We start from the raw sequence: 20144 nt of genomic DNA, 5'->3' as shown, positions 1-20144 counted from the left end.
TGTTTGTGTTCGCTCGTCTGTGGCTCGTCTCTTTAAAATTACACATCTGAGCCTCAAATAAGCGGTAGTACTATTTTTTTAATGAAACAGCTGTGCTGAGACACTGCTGCGTTTGCAAGTGAACCTGCAAATACTGGTCAACGTGCAGACTGCTGAGGTCACTGCATTCCGCTTCTAGCTGCGGATCTTGGGGCAGCCACGGCTGTGATGCTGGTGGGGCAGCCGTTGGACAGCCCAGGACAGTTTGGTTCTGCTTCATCGTGTTTGAAAAAGTCGCGGTTTAAGTGATAATTTGTATATCAGTTGGTACTTGCGCACACTGTTAGACCCCATTTGTGCCATTCTAAAATCCTTTGATGTGAATTTTCTGTTTGGTACAATTAGAGACGATTCATTGAAGCAGAAGGGTAAGAACAGTCCATAGACCCCGAGTGGTGAGTCAGTGTTTCATTCTACCTCTAAACCATCCTGTTGGTGTGGGTGTCGATGTCCAGGTCCAGCCTGACAGCTTGCTGGTAGACTCGGGGCATGTATGTGATAGTGGGTTGATGGCCTTCTATGGATATTTGGCAGAAAACACTAGGCTGACCCAGAGGCGAATGCTCATCTTTGGGAACGTGTGAAGTCTTTCCTGGTGGAACGTATGCTTTATAAATGTTGTCCAGTGTGACAAATGCTTGGAAAGAACTGTGGAAGGAGTTACAGGAAGACTAGACTCTAGTCTGCTGCTAGTTGCCAAAGCCCAGGCACATTCCTGTGGAAGGGTTAGATGGGCGAGAAGGCAGCCCTACCAAAAAAAAAAAAAAAAAAGAAAAAACCATCAGGTTCCTTGCCTAGGACATAGGAAGGGGGTGGGGTACAGAGTCATCCCCTTACATTATTGGAGGCAGAAGACTGGTTCTGAAGGGATGCAGGCATCTTGGGCTTTTATCTTTCTCTGTTTGGTCGCCCTGTCATGTGCCTGTGCTTTAACACTCCAGAGAGCTGGAACAAGGCAAACCGACCTCCAGCGTGCCATTGATAGCAGAGCTTGGAGGACCAGGGTGTCTTGCAGCCTTCCTTGGAGAAATGGTCTTTCCAGAAAAGGGACCTTTGTCCCTTACTTCTGGCTGGCATCTGATGAGGTGAGGAGGCTGGCCCAGAAGGCAAGGGACAGTAGGCAGTGGAGGAGGCCCTCCAGCCCTTCCCACCCCCGCGGCTCCCTCGGGCCCCCGAGGGTCAGCAGCCCCAAGCATTCACCTCTCCATCTCCATCAGCACGAAGGTGATTCCCTGTGAGAAGTGTAACCCAGAGACTTCTGTGCCAAAGACTGCCTCGTAGAGGCTTTGTCACCCCATCCTTCTTGGCTCCACAGAAGTCGGGGTGCTGAAATCACCGACTCCTCTCTTGTATTTATTTTCCAAGAGGTTTTTGCTTGAGGATGTATCTTACCTCAGGCAGACACACGTGGACTGGTTGAGACTTGAGCACGTGGCAGTGGAGTGGAAAGTCATCCCTGTCAACTGTCCCTGGGCCGGGAAAGTGAAAGGTTCCGTTCACCTGGGTTAGAAATCCAGGCTAGGGCAGAAGCGAGAATTCCTAGAAACTGAGCAGATCTTAAAGATGCAGATGAGGTTGAAGAGAGCAGTTGCGATTTGCAGCAGATATGGACACCGCTCGTCCTTACCACACGCTGGATCTCCAAGAAGACTCTAGGCTACTCTGCTCAAAGCAAGGAACCACTGCTCCTGCTCGAGCCAGGTTTGGGGTTGGATTTTATCATTTTTTAAGACTTAACGATGATTCCTGGTGACCTCAGAAAAGTGCGATTATGGACGTGACGGGCTCGTATTTCACCGTGCTGCTCATTGAACCCACCACACACCTTTCTTTAACCGAAATAACAAAAACCAGCACGACTCTGGGGATGGTGGTGAATGTAACCTAAGTTTGTCTCCATGCCAAATTTCAGCCGCACCCAGAGTGTGTCCTTCGTGTTATTGACTTGACTGTGTTTTCTCAGTGGCTGTCCACACGAGGGAATTAAACGCACACCTGCTGCTCGTTTCTTGTGAGGCTGCCATTTGTGTTGGGACGATGGGCTGCTCTGTTTAGAGAAGGGCACGGTGCCGTGTGGCGGTGTGCACATGGACTTTCTCTGGGGACCGTATCAGCCCAAGAGGCACCCAGAGGTTGTGTGACTTGGCCCTGCTGTTGATAGCATTGAAATCATGGGCACCTGGCTCTGTTTCGATGCCATTCGAAGGGCCACACAAGAGTCATTCTCTGCCCTGTGTCCTGAGCTGGTGAGAGTGGAGGGAGAGCCAGGGCCAGAGCAGCCTGTCTTCTGAGCAGAAACAGCCCTTTAGAGCAGCCAGAGTAGAGCCCAGTTTTAACCCATCCCAAGACCCAACACAGGTCTGCCTGTTGTCAGCGTACAGCACACCAGTCCTGGTCCCCACCTTCCCAGACACCTACTTTCAAGGTCTGTGGAAACTGGGTAATCTCATCCTAAGGCTGGGGTAACACTGCTTTGGCCTTCCCTATCTGCAAAATTATTTTGGGAATTTGGGTGTACCTTCTCACTTTCAAAAATCCTCAGTGTGCCACCAGGTTGAACACGCCCTCTCACTTACTGTGTTTTCTCTATTCAGACGACATTTCCCTCAAATTTACCTGCCATCCCCCGGGCCAGACCTACAGATTGAGCTGGGTGTGTTGGGAGTTGTTCACCTCTTTGTGGTTTGTTAATTCAGTGAATAAACCAGGAACCTGATTTTTCATCAACCCACCCAATAGGTGGTTTGCTTTCTGTATTAAGGATATCTGGTCTCTCCATAGTTGCACAGATCAGAGCATGCGCAGGGCTGTCTACATTAGAAAAGGTTTGGGGTGGGGAGCAGTTACAGAGGGTGTGACTGTTTTTTCTTAATCATATGTCTTTGAAATGCTCTCTGGGTGTGACTGTCTGACCCCTTCTGTGTGGCAAAAGAAATATGTTATCGAGGTAGTTTTTACTACTATAGATAGTCTGTAAATAAGTGCTTTGAAGAAATAACGTTAACAAACCAGTAAGATATTTGTCTCATTCATAAACAGTTTGTGTATTTAGCACTTGAAAGTCAACAAATCCAGACTTTTAGAAATGCCACAGACTGTTAAAAGCCTAACTCTACTTTTTGAGAAGTTGTCAACACCTGCTAATATGCCTTATTCTTCAACTACTGTTTTTTAGATTCTGGATAGAAAGGGTTTTTAGAGTTGTAATCAGTTGTTCAGTTTAAGTACTTGAGGCCTAACATAGCCAGTCTTTGTTCCTCTTAAAGAAACAAGCAAGAAATTGAGGTTCATGATTAGGGCTGCCTTTTGGGAGGAGAAAGCTAAGCATTGCTATTGCCAAATGATATTTTTGATAATGTAAGGAAACACAGGGACCACAAAACCTTTTTTTGTTGTTGTCGTTGTTGTTTTAAAGTGTGAAAGATTAATTTAGTGCCTTTTGGCACATTTTTGATATTACGGTATCAGCATCGACAAATCACTTAGATACAGAGAACTCTATAGATTATGACAATATTAAATGTTTACCCTGATTCTGTAGAACAGCTTCTTAAAAGATACCGTGGGGGCCTCAGAGCAGCATATTTTACATAGAAGTTCTCCGCAGGTTGAAATGCCAAAAACACGAAACGTGCTGTTGACTCACGTAATTTAGTCCTTTGTCATAGAGCTTTTACTATTAAAACCAGTGATTGGGTACAGCACGTGTGCCTCTCTGGGCGGCGCTGCCCTCTCACCAGGTGATTCTGGGCGGCCTGTAGGCCAGGTGTGAGCAGGTAACACCTGCCCGCTCCCCTGTGTGACAGGCTGGCTCACAGTCTCAGACCATCCCTCCAGTCACAGATGATACTCCAAGGAGGGAAGGGGGATTGCTTTTTCCCCAGTGGGGAAGTGGGGAGGGGAAAGTACATTGCAAACAAAAAAATGTGACTCAGTGGGATAAAACAAGGCCCGTGTCAGCTGGGCCCCCATCGAATAACAAACCAGCAGTTCTTAGCAGTCAGCACCGTTCTCCTGGGCACCCCTGAGGTTTTGGTCCTGTCCTATAGCACCCTGTCCGTTGTACCCTTGTACCTGTTCCCTTGACGTCTGTGTGTCGGGAATGCGTTCAGACATGATGTACATCTGATACATTCCCGTGAAATAAACTGCCAGCAAACTTTCTAACTTGTATTTTAACTGTTGGAAAAACAAACAAACAAGCAAAAAAACCCTTTTGCTTAGGTCATGTCCAAATTAGGGACTGTTTATTATTTTAGAAATCATTCTTTACGTTTAAAATTTTAAAAGAAAAACCCTGAGGTATTGATCAAGTCCTCCGTGTAAATGTGTTCTCTTCTCTCCATGCTGCTGTTAAGCCAAATCAAAAGCTGTGGGGGGGGGGGGGGGGAAATGTGCTTGAGAATGTGTGTTGTAGATGAGAAGGCAACTTATTTACAGATCAAAGTCTTTGTTTCATGAAGCTACCAAACTTTAAAAAGAACGTCACCTTTTTTTTTTTCCTTTGTTATGGAACCCAGAGATTATAAAGAGAAAAAAGTTCTTGTTGCATTTTTGATGCTGGCATGAGGTTTTTGTCCACTTTTTTTCATATATCTGCGTATAAAAAATTCTGTCCATTGTGTACTATGGGATTAGTATTACATTTCAAGGTAAACAAAAGAATTTGTATTGCTTGATAAACTATTAGCTTGTAAATTTAAAACAGGTTTCTTTACCTCAATTAACTTAAAGTAATGGACCAATAAACCTATAAAAGACGCTTTCTTTACCTTGAGTCACGTTCCGTTTGTACGGCTTTATAGGACAGGAAAACATGCGTGCCTCTTGTTCTGTTTTCTTATTTTCTCTGAAGAGTTATCCATTTGCCTTCAAGAATCAGGATATGCATAGCGACAGGAAAAAAACCTATAATTTAACTGTTTTTATTCTTCATTTCTTTTTGGACTTATCCTCAGTTTGCCCTCTCCTACATCTTACAAGGTGGCACCAATCTGAGGACATGAAGAAACCACCCAGTGTCCATCTGTAACCGTGATTGGCAGGAAGGCTGGCAGCCAGCCCAGGTAAGTACATGAAGGATTTCTTCATATTCTATCCCGTAGCAAAGCACAATGTCATATTCTGAGTCAGAGCCAGTCATTTCCTGATTTTTTTTTTTTTTTTTTGATTCCTGTGTTTTTAAAAAATCTGTAAAGAAAGAAGAAACTTCTGTAGCTCATTAGAGCGTTCGAGTGTGTTGTAAATTAGAGACCAGAATGCTCAGTTAAGCTTACCTAATGATGGCAATGCACTGGAAATGGACTTAAACTGGTGCTAAACTTGGCTTACTGATAGTAGACACCATTAATATAAGACTTCAGTTATACAAAATGAGGCAGCAAGGTGTGGGATAAAAGATTTGGGATCAAATGTCAGCTTTTCTACTTTCTAGGTATGTGGCTTTGGGCAAGTCACATCTCTCTGAAATTCAGTATTATGACCTTTGAAATGAAGACATGCCTTTCCTGAAGGGTTGCTGATAGGACTAGCAGTAATGTATACAAAGCACCTAAGTGTCTGCTGGGCCCTCATTATGTGATAACCCTTATGGAAAGACTTGTCCTATTGTTCAAATATGGCCAACTTAAATATCAAGGATGTTCCGGTAACAGTCCTTCCTGTGTGCTTTGCCAGTTGAAAATTTAAAAGGGAGATATATCATTTTTTAAACTGTTTTCCTTTTAAGAAGATTATGAAAATAGTATGCTGGAGGATTGTAGTCAGACTGAAGGTCTGGGGGAATAGATGGGACTAGATCATAAAAAAGAAGTGATAGAAAGGGAGATGGATTTCTGTGGTGAGGGGAAGGGGTCAGAGATTACTTGGAGATTTCCAGCCTGGGAGCTGGGAGGTGATGCCATTTACTGAAATATGAAATCAATCAAGAGAAAAACAGAAGGTGAAGTATAGGCTTAGATGGTGGGGTAGGAGAAGAATTTGGTTTGGACTTAACGTCTGAGGAAACCCAGGGGAAGGTGTTGACTAGATTGCCGGAAAGAGAGCTCTGGTAGACTAGATGACCTGGGAAGGGAACCAAGGGCAGGGCTTTGGGGGCCTCAAGAATTAAGGATGCAGGGAGAGGAGGAGGGGGACTCAGCAAAAGTTTGTAAGGAGAAAAAGGCCCATAGATTAGAACAGTGGTTCCTAAGCCTGAGAGCTTGTGAGAACACCAATTTTGGGGCCCCAGCCCTAGAGTTTGATTTGGGTGGGGCCTGAGAATTTGCATGTCTAACAGGTTCCCATGGGATGCTGATGACGCCGATCCAGGAACCACACTGAGAACTAATGGGTTAGAACATCTGCTAGAAGACCTGGAGAAAGCTGAAAAGGTTTGACACTACTACCCTGGTGACAGGTGGGGTTGAAAAAGAGTCAATACTAGGGTGTTGAGAGCCCAGCTTAGGTGAAAACCCACAAGTTTATGGCAGGGTCAATGTGGACAAGTACGGAAATTTTTCTAGATGTGGAGAGCAAGTTTTTTAGGACAGGAATGGAGAAGCCAATGATTAGATTCATTTAGGTTGGGGAACCGGTTCCGGGGCTAGGGTTGGGGAGGCCAGGAGTCCAGAGGAATGAGCATATTGGTGAGAGTTTGTTTAGAGAGGTAGAGCATGGCCTTGAACTCGTCTGCCCCATCCCACCTTCTCTGCCGATGTTGCCTGTCTCAGCGAGGATCTCTGCCTCCTTAGGAAGGAGATTTGGGGTTGCCTGAACCCCAGATCTGAGTCATTCTTGCCTCCCTCTACCTCACCCTTTGCAGTTCATCCATCACCAACTTCTGTTGACCTTTAGCTTGCAAATATTTCTCCAAGTCCACCTAACCTTTCTCCATCCTCATAGCTTCTTACCCAGTGTCAGTCCACCACCATCCTTCACCTGGATTCATGCAGAGGCCTCTCTGCTTGTCTTCCTTCTGCAAGCCTCGCTCACTCCTTCCTCCACCAATTCATTCTCAGTGCTGCCGGAGTCCTCTTTCTAAGATAAAGAGGTAAGCATTCCATGTTCCTGCTTAAAACCTTTCAACACCTATGCCATTACTCTAAAGAGAAACTATTTTTTCCTTTTAAAAAAACTTTCTGTTGAAGTAGAGTTGATTTACCATGTTGTTAATTTCTTCTGTTATATATATTCTTTTTCATATTATTTTCCATTGTGGTTTGTCACAGGATGTTGAATATAGTTCGCTGTACTATGCCATAGGACATTGTTGTTTATCCATCCTATATAATAGTTTGCCTCTGCTAATCCCAAACTACCATTCCTTCCCTCCCCCGCCTTTCCCTTGGCAACCTCAAGTCTGTTCTCTATATCCGTGAGCCTGTTTTTGTTTCATAGATATGTTGATTTGTATTGCATTTTAGATTCCACATATAAGTGATATCATGTGGTATTTGTCTTTCTCTGTCCGACTTACTTCGCTTAGTATGATAATGTCTAGGTCCATCCATGTTGCTGCAAATGGCATTATTTCATGCTTTTCAATGGCTGAGCAGTATTCCATTGTACATATGTATCACATCTTCTTTATCCATTCATCTGTCAATGGACATTTAGGTTGTTTCCATGTATGGCTGTTGTAGGTAGTGCTGCAGTGAACATTAGGGTGCATATATCTTTTCGAATTACGGTTTTCTCCAGATACATGCCCAGGAGTGGGATTGCAGGATCATATGGTGACTCTCTTTTTAGTTTTTGAGGAACCTCCATACTGTTTTCCATAGTGGCTGCACCAATTTACATTCCCACCAACAGTGTAAGAGGGTTTCCCCACCCTCTCCAGCATGTGCTATTTGTAGACTTTTAAATGATGGCCATTCTGACTGGCATGAGGTGGTATCTCATTGTAGTGTTGATTTGCATTTCTAAAGAGAAACTTAAAAAAAATTTTTTTTATTGTGGTAAAAGTCACATAATATAAAACATACTATTTTACCCATATTTAACTGTACAGTTCAGTGGCACTAAGTGCATTCACATTGTTGTGCAACTCTCACCATCATCCATCTCCCGAATTTTTCACCTTCCTAAACTGAAACTCTGTCCCCTTTAAACACTGACCCCCCATTCCGCCTCCCCACCCCACCACCTGCTGGCATACCAGTGTACTTTCTGACTCTGAATTCGACTATTCTAGGTATAAAGAGACTTTTTAAAGGCTCTGTCTTGATGTTGTTCCTCCTCACTGTTCCAATCTCACCTCTTGATTCCACTGCCCTGGATACCTCTCCCTCCGTCCCTCTTTTCTCCCCTCACATTGATTTCGTATATTTTGGGATATTTTCACCTTCAGGCCTTCCAGCGTGTTCTTTCTGCCTGGAATGTCCCTCAACGTCCCACCTTGGTAACTCCTTATCTTTCCAGTCTTATGCCACTTCTTCTGAGAAGCCCTCCCTGCGCTCTTGTATCTGGATTATATGCTCCCTTATGTTAGCGTTTATTATAGGATACATCATTGTTGCCTCCTGTTCTGTCTGCTCCACCCATTCGATAATACACTGGTAGGGCAGGAGCTGTCGTGTTCTTGCTGTACCTCAGCACCTAGCATGGTGCCGGGACCTTAGTAGATGTGCCATAAAGTTTTGACCAGTCCCTGCAAGGGATCAGCTATACAACTCTGAGCCCAAATGCTCTGAGATTTAAATGCTAGCTTTTAAGCATTTGCAAGCTTTAAGTTTAACGCTAGTCTAAGAATGCTGTGTCTGAGTTCTAGTGGGAAACTGACCAAAGAAAGAATGATTCACACACTCATGCTGTCAATGTTGATTTTATTAGGAGGTGAGTCTTTTATACACATAATTAAAATAGGCTATAAAAATAAGTACCTCAAAATAAAATGGCTCTTAGTATATCACCCCTCTCCCTTTAGGAAATACTGTTGACTGAAAGTATCCAATTATATTCCTTTGAAGAAAGCCTTTTGATATTTGCTTCTTAAAAACAACAGTAACAGCAAAACTACCCTGAAGTCAAATGCCTGAGCTCCAGATTTCTCTGGAGTTGTTCACAGCTAACAAGGCCTCCGGGAAGAAGACTAACTTTTTTTCAAGTTTCTATTTTAATTTAAAAAATATTGACTGACGTTCACTGTTGGCAGTTCTTACAAAACATCCCTTCCCTATTCCCCTCAGGCTGTTGAAAATGTGTGCCTTTCAGTTCTCACGCAGGACTCCTGGGTGACTAGTTACCATATGTTGGAGCCCTCATACCAGACACTGAAGCCCTTCCGTTCCTGGAAGAAAAGGGGCTTCAGTGTCTGGTGTGGCTGTGTGTGTGGCCTTCATATCACCCTTGAAAGTTCACACTCTACTGTCTGCAGAACCTAACCTCTGACTGATAGTGACGTCTGAAAGCTGAGAAAGTTACTCCATCAGGGGAAATGCTTTTCCCTACCCACCAGGGACCCTTGAGCCAGAGCAAGTCACTCTGAGGCTGACTCTGGCTGGAACTCGGGTTTCTTGAGCAATGGGTTACTTTGGTTCCAGTTCCTGTTCCCTTCCTTGGTCTTCAGAGGGCCCCAGCCATTGCTGGTGTTTCCGGCTCCCGCAGATCAGGACCTTCCTTTCTCTGCGATGTCTCCATGCTGCAACCATGAGGCTTGCTTATAGGCCACGATGCTGTAAGAATTTACAATAGAGAATTATGAGAGAACAGCTGGAATGGGGCGGGGAGGTCTCTGGCCATCTCTTTATCACTGGTAGACTAGGAGGTTCTATCCATTATGGCAGCAGAATGCTGTACGGCATGAAGGGAGATGGCCCGAGGGAACTTCTCTCACTCCAGCCTCCTTCCTGTCCCATAACATCAAGAGCCCTTTGCATCTACATTTTCCTTTTCTTGGAGTCTCTCTCCATCTCACTTCTGCCCGATGATGAACTCCCATGTGGACCTCAAGATCAAGTTTTGCTCACCCCAAGCAGAATTAGCTGCATCCTCTTTTGCCTTTCCATAGCCCTTTTCTCTCTTCCATAAATCATTACATTGTTTAAAAATATTTGGAGATAAGTGAATGCATAGGAATGAGGAGCTCTAGTTGAAGTCTTGGATCTGTGTGACCTTTGGCATGTCCTTCAACCTCTGGTGTCCCCGGTTTTCTCAACTGTTTGAGCTCTAGGAACCTCAGGTTCTAAGCTGGCACACAGTTCTTCCTGATGGATGGACCACATCTGGAGCTGCTGGATGGGGTGTGAGCATAAATCCAAACCCTTCTAAGGAAAAGCTTTGTGGAAACTTCCAAACACTGATTCCCCACCTTCCATGAGCCCCAGGGCTCTCCAGGGGGGAGCACTTACTGTACTTAGAGCTCATGGTATGACAGAGCTGGTAAGAGGCAAGCCAAGACTTAGAGGCTGCTAGCCCAGGACCACATGAACTCCGGTTGCAGGCCCGACTCCACAGCTCACCCCTCCCTACTGTGGACCACGACGGCACAGCCACGTGGTTGATGAATTAAATTAAGGCAGGACAAGAAAACTTGTAAACATAAGATTCTCTGCCCATTTGAGCAACTGCCTCCTCCCCTTTAGTGTGCATTGTGTGCCTGCATTATACGCTAACTAGATCCCCTTAAAAGACACAGGAATTCCTACTCACCAAAAAAAAAAAAAAAAGCAATTTCCTCCTGGTGCCAGCAAGGTAACTCCCTAGGAGTTAACATTCCTTTCTCAATCCTGTAAGGGGTCATAATAACCCACTGCTCACCTTGTTGGACTATGTAAACTGTCAGTATGTTACTTTGGTTTTCTTTTCTGGTCCATATTGGGAAATCTTTTCAAATTGGAGTATAGTTAATTTACAATGTTGTGTTAGTTTCAAGTGTACAGCAAAGTGATTCATGTATATATTCTTTTCCATTATAGTTTATTACAAGATACTGAATATAGTTCCCTGTGCTATAAAGTACGTCCTTGTTTACCTACTTTATATACGGTAGTGTGTATATGTTAATCCCAAACTCTTAGTTTATCCCTCGCCGCCCCCCCCCCCCGCCCCCGCAATATGTTACTTTGATGTATAACCCATTGTCTGAAAAACTTATGTAGGGCTTCCCTGGTGGTGCAGTGGTTAAGAATCAGCCTGCCAATGCAGGGGACACGGGTTCAAGCCCTGGTCCGGGAAGATCCCACATTGCCGCGGGGCAACTAAGCCTGCGAGTCACAACTACTGAGACTGTGTGCCACAACTACTGAAGCCCACATGCCTAGAGCCCGTGCTCTGCAACAAGAGAAGCCACCGCAATGAGAAACCTGTGCACCACAACCTAGAGTAGCCCCCACTCGCCACAACTAGAGAAAGCCCGTGCACAGCAATGAAGACCCAATGCAGCCAAAAATAAATAAAATAAATTAATTTTAAAAAAACCCAAAAAACAACTTATGTAACTGTGCCTTGACCTCTAACAGGTGGAACAGTCCTCAGAGTTTTCTGAAATACTGTCTCCCGGGTTATAATCCTTGGGATAGCATGACTAAAATTTTCTATTTCTTTCTTAGATTGACTGTTGATCAATTTTCATTGATATGGTGATGGCCAACCCCTGACTTCATGGCCAGTCAACAGGCAGCTCTGGGATACAGATGGTCAGCAGTGCTGGCTAGTAGGTGTCACACCCTTCTGACAGATTGTTCGTTCACTAAATACTTTGAGTACACGCTAAGCTCTCTGCTGGACACAGGATACGAGGTGAGCCAAACAGGTGTGGTTCCTGCCCTCAGGGAGCCTACAGTCTAGTGAGCAAGCTTGTAAAACATGATAATCACTAAATAATCATCAACTCTCATGCTATGAAGGAAAAGTATAGGAGGCTTGGGGAGCATATAATAGAAGGATCGAAGTTAGATTGAGAAGGGGATTTTCTCAAATCCTCTTTGAGAAAATGGTGTTCAAGTTAAGACCACAACTAAGTTGTGTTAAGAAAGATGTGTGGGTAAGGAAGGGGGAAGAGCATGAGGGTAGGCTCCTGGGGCTGAAGCATAGAATGGGAGGCTAGATTATGAAGGACCTGTGGTCCACGGTAAGAAATTTGGGTCTTAAGAGCAGTGAAAGCCAAGCGCAGAGCTTTGGGCAGGAGATGATGTGAACTGATGTACACTCTAAGGAAACTGCTCTGGCCACCTGACGGAGAGAGGATGAGAGGGGAACACGTGTGGATGTGGGGAGAATGGCTCAGAGGCGAATTTGGTCCCCCAAGTGCTTGGGTGGCAGCAGTAGAGATAAAGAGAAAAGGATGAATTGGAGGCATATGTTGGAGGTAGAATCAGTGAGGCTTAATGGATGGGAGGTGTGGGGAGATGAACAAGAGAGAGGACATTAGTGACTCTCCAGTTTCTACCCTGGGTGAGTGCTGGTGCCATTTAATGAGATGGGAAAGACTGGAGGGGAGCAGACTTTAGGAGGGCATCAAGGACCCAATTTTGGAAATTGAAATGGTAATTTGAGGTTTTGAACATACTTTAGATTGTTTAGAGAGGACATGACATGAGATGACAACCCAGAGCAGAGCCCCAAAGAATTCTTCCATGTGGAGGTTTATAGAGAAGTCAGAGAGGTAGGAGAGACCCGGGAGGGGAGGTGTTAAGAAAGTCAAGTGACAGTGACAAGTGCCTTCCAAGGAAAGTGACCAACAGTGCCGGGGGCCTCTGAGAATCCACGCAATATGAGGATGGCAGGGAGTCCACTGCATTCAGCTGTGAGGAAGTCAGATCTTAGCGTAGCCCTGGTGGCACTGAAGGGGGAAATCAGTCTGTATAGTGGGTTGAAAAGTAAATGGGAGGTGAGGACGAGACAGCAGGTGCAGACCAGCACTGGAGAACCTGGCCATAAAAAGGAGGAGGAGAGAGGGTGGTAGATCACGTGTCACTTCTGATAGGAAGAATTCAGGAGAGGAAGCAGCTAAGTAGTGCAAGTAAGCTCTCTAAGGAGAGGGGAGAGGTGGCACCCAGATACCCAGTGACTTCTAAGAAGCGAGTCAAGTAGTGGCTGAGAACCAACTGCCTGGGTTCAAATCCTGTCTCTGCCACTTATTAGCTCTGTAATCTTTGGCAAGTTACATGACATCTGAGAGTCGGTTTCTTCGTCTGCACAATGGGGATAAAATGGTAGTTGTCTCAGAGGATTGTTTGACAAGGTTAAAATATATGAAATATTTAAAGTAGTGCCTGGCACATAATAAGGGCTGTTTAAGTGTTTGCTATTATTATCTTTCAGAGACAGGTTGGGGGGAGGAGAAGGACAGGATGGGTGCAAAAGAACGTAGGCTTGGAGAAGATGAGCCCACTCCCCTCTGATGGCGTCTGTTTTCTCTAAGGAGCACGAGGCCGCAGCCGAGCGCATGTGTGTCAGGCGGCCAGTGGGTTGCGGATGGGCAGAGCCAGACAGTGATTCCCGCAGCATCTCCCTGTCGCATGTAAAGACGAGCAGGCAGGAGAGGGCAGGTTCTCACAGTGACATGAAATTGACTCACTTTGGTACCAGGAAGGGCTGGGGCCACACTCCCTTCCTGCAGCTGGGCTGTTGGCAGCTCAGCCCAGGAACCTCTCCTCCCAGCCTTCTGCCCTCCATGGCCTCCTCCACTCCCTGCTCTGACATGTCTTCCTGGGCTTTTATGTCATTGGAATGTAGCTTTTCTTTCTGTGGTTAGAGAGTTCTGGTCTTTCCTGCTAATAGCGCTTAATGATTGATGGTGCAGCCTTGGCCTCTTGTAATAATTTTTCAGGATCTTATTTACTTGTGACTTCGTGGAAGGGAAAGGTAATAGAAAAACTCCCTTTATGCCAGAGGTTCTCAACCTTGGTTGTATATCCGAATAAACTGGAGAGCTTTAAAAAATTCCTGTGCCCAGGCTGCATCCCAGATCAACTGAGTCAAAATCTCTGCGGGTAGGAGCCAGACATCAGTAGTTTTTAAATCTCTCCAGGTGATTCCAGTGTACAGCAAGCAAAGGAGGCTTCGTTTGCACATGGGTCCCTCTATAGCTAAATGTCTACAACAGAGGAAAACAATTAGCAACTACTTAAGTGCCTCAATTCACATGAGCATTCAGTTACTTATGACTGGTTCAAGATTCTGTCCCTGTTTCTGTGATATAAGATCATGAAGATCATGCATATCTTAATCAAGATTCCATGCACACAGTGTAGGACTGGGTCCAAGTGCATATTACATAGTACGTTGGGGGGTAGGTGTCAAGGGCAGCACACCTGTTTCATGCACCCCAAAGTCTCTTAAAAAGGGAAAGCATCTCCTTAGCACACATATGAAGCAATGAAACTGCAGAAAGGAACCAATTATTGCATATTCTCATTGCTTTCATGTGCTTATATCTCTAGCTATGACACACATTAACTAGTCAGACTTGTTTTCTTTTGTTGTTTTTTGTTGATTTGTTTAGGTCAAAGAGACTATATTTCAACCAACTGCCAATCAGACAGGACTGGATAACTTCCAGGTGGCACGGCTACTAACCCATTACTCACATGGACAAAGAGCTGGGACTCCTGAGAAGTTTGCACTGTGGGTCAGCTCTAGCTAAACCCAACCTACTCAGCTGAGACTCTCATGAAAACAGCGGCACATGAAAAGGCCTAAGGGCTGGGCAGCTTGAGGACAGGTCTGGCTCAGTCCTACACCTTGAGAAAATGAGAACTGGCCCAAGAAGGCACTAGTAATCGAGTCTGCTGTTTTGTACAAATTCTCTCAGCTGTTTGATCCTCATATCTTATATTTTCTCAGCTATGAAATAAAGCAAAGAGCCTTCATGATTGATGGCTCCTGTCTCAGGAGGCTCAGCCTTCTATGCAGGCAGGGACCTATGCAATGTGATGTGAGAATTCAAAGAAGATGGTGAGAATTCCACCATCCACTTTTCCCACTTTCAACCTGCCTTCAATTCTGGTCTACTCTGCTGCCTGTAACACCACCATTACTGATATGTAGGGCTCTGGTGTGCTACTGGTCCCTTTAAAATGCAAATCGATATCAAGTCCCTTGTATCTTGCTGTGGATATCAATAATCCTCTGGTAGGACTGATACAAGTGTGAGATAACCACACCTTAGGAAAGGATAAAAGGGCCTAAACAGACCAAAACTGAGCTAATATGTAGCCACTAGTTGTTACATTGGCTACTGAACACTTGAAAGGTGTTCAAATGGAGTCCAAATTGAGGTGTGCTGTCAGTATAAAATACCAGATTTTGAAGATTTAGTTTAAAAGACTCATTGATTTCATAAATTGATTACAAAGATATTTTGGATCTATTGGGCCAAATCAAATGTTATTAAAATCATTTCACCTGCTACTTTTACTGTTTTTAAACGTGGCTACTAGAAAATTTTAAATCACATAATATGGCTTGTACTTGTGGCTCATACCATATTTCCCTTGGATGGGGCTGGTCGAAGACCAGACTGTTCCATGTGGTCCATTTTGGTGATGATCTAGGCTGGCACTCTCCCCATGGGCCTGGAGTGCCCCTCCTTTCCTTCTCTAGCCTTCCTCCTGCCTGTTATCTTCCAGACTTTAGCGCTCTTGTTTTGCAAGCAAGACAATTCCCCCAGAGAGGTCAAAGGAACTGCCCACGTCCTACAGGGGAGCTCACACAGTCCGGTGGCCGTGAGATTTAAAGGGCACTGAGCACAGAAGTTGCCAAGCCCTTGGAAGGTACAGAGAAGAAGGAGTACCTGGAAGTGAGGCCGGCTGACTCTCACCTAAAGGAGACTAAACAAAAGAGGTCTGAGTGGTACAAGAAGGTTTCTAATCCCAGCCCCTGATTACGAGGAAGTATATGAGTTGCCTATAAATAAATTGTATTACAAAACCACCAGGAAGTGAGCCAGCTTGTTAGGGCCCTCTGTTTATTACTTATAACTTCAGGGAATTTCCAAATTGCCAGACTATTAGTTTGGGGGAACAGGAGAACTTTTTCACTGTGAGAGAGCCTACTCAGAACCCATTGTGTAATTGTTGAAAATAAATAATACTTTATGATAATGGGCTGGAAATGTTCCAACAGTCCTTGACCTAAGCCCCAGGCCCCAGCCCAAAGAGCAGATGCTGGTCCTGTCTTACCCAATCGGGATGATGGCCAGGCAGGAGAGAAAGGAGGAGAGTGCAAAGCAGGTGCCAACAAACTTCTCCATGGTGAGCTGATAGATCTTGTTGTACACTGTGGATGTCACCACCCCGGTCAGAGCCAGGGACAGCTGCAGGATGACAAACACCTTTCCTGTGGAAGGGACCAAGGTTACCAAGGTTACTAAGCTGTCCCTCCATGTTCCCTGAGAGCTGAGTCTCGGGGGGGGTTCTCAGGAGACCCCTCACCCTTCCCAGACTCCCTCTGTCTTCATGGCTCATTTTACAGGATTCTTGCCTCCACCCAGCTGACTCTTCCCGTGGCCCGTGGATGGTAGTATCTCCCTTTGACTGTGGCTTTTCAGAGGCTGACTTTCCGAGTCTTTCCCACCCTGCTGCTCTCACTCCCTCCACTCTGGATGGACACCAGTGTGTTTCTAGTGTCTTCACGGCTGCTTCTGGAACTCTCTCCTGTGCCTTCTGCCAGTCCAAACCCTGTGCCTCAAGCCAAGTGGCTCTGAAACCGTCCAGACAGAGAGAACCTCCGAGAAATTCCTTTCACTCACCATAAGAGGAGCCCTTGATGAGTTTGGACATTGCCGATCGGATGGTTGTGATGGGGATGAGAGCGAACAGCATGACGGCCCGAGCTGGAAAGGAATCACAGGAGAACACTCCTCACTGTAGCCCAGCCTTGGCCAAAGAGTAAATTAGAATAGAGCAAAGGCCTCCTCTAGAACCCCCCTCTCCCACAGTCCTATGTGGCCTTGAAGAAATGGTTTCTCTGCTGGCAGACTAGGACCGCCCCCCCCCCCCACCTCCTCCGCCCGCCCTGGGCAGGCTGATTCTCTGAGCACATTGCTGCAGACCCATCTGCAAGGTGCCAAGCACAGTGGTGACAGAGGATGAAGGGTGTCTTTATTGGTAGAGTTAAGTTGTTTCTAGGGAAGTGGAGCTGATGTCACTCAACTCCTTGCCTCCTGGGAGAGAGGTGTCTGCCCTCGCCGTTCATCGTCACCTCTGGGAGGTGGTCCCAGGAGCTTTGGCAAACTGCATCTAGAAATGTGTGCCACTAACACACCTGCCACACCCCTCCTTCCCTCAAGCCCTGTTCATTATCCCTTGGCGGGGGTGTGTGTGTGTGAGGTGGTGGGGAGGGAAGGGGAGGGGGGACTCTGGCCCTTGCACACGGCCTGTTGAACTGGGAGCTGGCTAAAGGTAATCTTGCCATTTTGTGAGGGGTTTTTCTGAGTTGTGTGACCTCCGCCAAAGGACGGTCTCTGGGAACCACCTAGAGTTGTTCGAATATGTTAGCCACTAGCCAGCCACGTGACTATTTAAATTAATTTAAATGAAATAGTATGAAAAGTTCTGTTCTTTAAGTTGCACTGGCCACATTTCAAGGGCTTCATAGCCACACGTGGCTAATGGCTATTGTATTAGGCAGAACAGATACAGAACATGTCTATCATTGTAGAAAGGTCTGTTGGAGCATGGGCCAGGGCTCTCTGCTTGTGGTTGTCTTTGTTCTCAGATGGGAACTTCATTCTGCTTCCTTGAGGGAATGAATGTATTACATTGGTTGTGGAAGGCATTTATGGAGAATTTTTCTCTCTTTTTAAAAAGCCTGTGCTTGACCCAAAATGATTGAAATGATTTTAATTAAAGGACTTTTTCAGCTGGATTACTTAAAGTTTTATCCCTTTAAAACTGGGGAGAAGAAACTCAACCCCATCTCCTCCACTCGAGGGCATCCCGAAGGCTCTCCTGCTGACTCCAGGCACCACTGACCAGCCCTCCCTTGACTTCCTAGAGCTATGGGCACCACTCTGGTAACATTTCAGGGGCCACACAGGTAACAATACCGACAAACTCAAGTGCACATAATCCTGTCTCCCTTGTGTCTCCTAGGTAGCAGGTATAATCTCCGGTGCTGAGCTGGGACACCTAGACCACAGCATCCCTGGGGTCAGCCCCGTGACTCGGGGGATGCGCCGTGTCCTTGTCCTGCCTCCCCAAGAATGCCAGACTCACCAATGTAGAACATGTATGTCTCTTTCACAAAAGCCAAGAGAAGGGCTCCAGACGCAAAGGAGACCATTCCTATTATGATCATGGTGGTGTCCTGGAAGTAACGGGAGAAGACCAGGACACCCAGGAAGCTGGTGATGAAGATGGTGTACCCTGCAGCCATACCATAGCCCACCTGCACTTGGTTCCAACTCAGAGGCTCCCTCAGCACAAAAAGGGGTATCACGTCCACTGTGCCCACCACTGCCAGGTCATATATGATGGCACCCACAAAGAGCAGGGCAATAATGGTTTTCTCGGGCTTTGCTTTTGCAGGAGATGAAGGGTGCCTCACCACACTCTGCGTGTCTGTCGGATCAGGATCCAGGGTGTTATAGGTGCCGACTGTGCCAGACACCGTATCCACAGCCTTGCTGGGCTTGGCCTTGGACTCAGGGACCTTCAGCACCAAGAGGCTGTAGAAAAGGGCACAGGTGGCACAGCTCACGCTGAAGGCGGTCAGCAGCAGGCCCTGGCTGGAGTGCCCGACTATCTGCTTGAAGAGGTGCCCAGAGATCATGCTCCCGCAGAATCCCGCCAAGCCCAGGATCAAGTCAATCACAATGAGGCGCAGGGAGCGGCGGCCCTCCGAGGAGCCGAGGGATCCCAGGGCCATGACCCCCGACCAGAACGCCGAGAAGCCACCACACAGGCCGTTCAGCGCCGCCGCCCCGTATAGCATCTCCACGGGCCAGTCCAGCAGCACCTTGAGCAGCAGCGCGAGGCGGGAGAGCGTGAAGCCCAGCAGAGGCATGCAGATGGAGATCTTGCGGTGGTAGCGGTCGCTGAGCCAGCCCAGCCCATAGGCCGACAGCAGGGGTGTCAGGCCCATCACAAGGTTGTAGATGATGTAGAAGTTGGAGATGGCTCTCTGCTCTTGGTTCTCTAGAGCCCCCGGGGGCGGTGGGCTGGAGCTGTGGTTGGACAAGACCCCGACTCCGAAGGACGCCTTCACCACGAGGAGCAGCCCCGCGTCGTAGAGAGAGGTGGCCATCTGGGTGGAGGCCACCACGGGTTCGACCCAGGTCCATGCCTGGAGGCGAGGCAGGGGGCCCCTGCACGGGCAGATGGTCCCCAGGCCCATGTGGTCTGTCTGATGGGGGATGGAGGGAGGGGCTTGCCCGCTGCCGCTGCCGCTGTTGTTCCGGAGGGCGGGGGCGCAGTCCGGGTGCGCGCGGGGAAACCTGCGAGCCGAGCTGAGCCAGGCGCAGGGCGCAAGTGACAGCAGCCAGCCAGGCAGCCGAGTGATCTCCGGCACCGCGGCCACGCCTCCCCGGACCAAAAAGGGCCACGCTCCGCCCCCGGCGGCGGAGCAGGACTGGCGGCGGCCCAGGGAAGCCGGGCGCGGGGGAGCGCGCGGCGAGTCTGGAGTCTCCGCTGCGCCCCCGCGTCACGCTGCTCCGGGCAGCGCGGCCGCCTGAAGGGCCGATTTCCGCACGGCCGGGCGTGCCTGGACCTCCCGCAGGTCGCTGGGCACCTTCCCCTGGGACTTGGCCTGGCCTGAGACACCCCCGCCCCCCGAGGCAGGGGGCAAAATTCTGTCCCTGGAAGGCGGTTTGGGGCAAGCAGTGAGGTGCCTGGGATCAGCGGGTTGGGGCGGGGGGGGGGGGTTGGCGGTGAGGTTTTATTTTGGGGTTTAAAAGTGACAGGGACCTATGTGCTGTGGGGAGCTGGGTAGCAGAGACTTTGAGAGAAAATTTTAAAACTCAGGAGCCCTGGTATCTCTTTGAGGTGCTGATTTCAATTCTTTTGGATAGAGACCCAGCAGTGGGATTGCTAGATCATAGTGCTGCTTTTATTTTTTTGAGGAAACTTCGTTGTTTTCCATAGCAGCTGCCCCATTTTCCTTTCACAGCACCAGTGCACAAGGGTTCCAATGTCTCACCTCCTCACCAACACTTATCTATTCTGATAAATAGCCATCTT

At 47.2% G+C, this 20144-nt stretch overlaps 1 protein-coding gene and 1 long non-coding RNA gene across 2 annotated transcripts; one reads left to right on the top strand and one right to left on the bottom strand.

Moving 5' to 3' along the window:
• The first annotated feature begins 4922 nt into the window (after nt 1–4922).
• LOC137770735 (uncharacterized) lies at nt 4923–7032 on the top strand. The gene is made up of 3 exons (XR_011075217.1): nt 4923–5105; nt 6317–6410; nt 6922–7032. It is a non-coding gene; the product is annotated as an uncharacterized lncRNA (long non-coding RNA).
• A 1806-nt stretch (nt 7033–8838) lies between these two features.
• On the bottom strand, nt 8839–19418 carry SLC46A2 (solute carrier family 46 member 2). Its single transcript, XM_068553606.1, has 4 exons — nt 18183–19418; nt 16715–16798; nt 16146–16302; nt 8839–9695 (listed from the first exon to the last, which is right to left on the bottom strand). The coding sequence occupies exons 1-4, from the start codon at nt 19300–19302 to the stop codon at nt 9629–9631; spliced, it is 1428 nt and encodes a 475-aa protein (XP_068409707.1). The 5' UTR covers nt 19303–19418; the 3' UTR covers nt 8839–9628.
• Between the last annotated feature and the right edge of the window lie 726 nt (nt 19419–20144).

The sequence above is a fragment of the Eschrichtius robustus genome, chromosome 10 (genome assembly GCF_028021215.1).
Source record: "Eschrichtius robustus isolate mEscRob2 chromosome 10, mEscRob2.pri, whole genome shotgun sequence".
Classification (NCBI taxonomy): domain Eukaryota; kingdom Metazoa; phylum Chordata; class Mammalia; order Artiodactyla; family Eschrichtiidae; genus Eschrichtius; species Eschrichtius robustus.
This window is presented reverse-complemented; position numbering and strand designations above follow the sequence as displayed.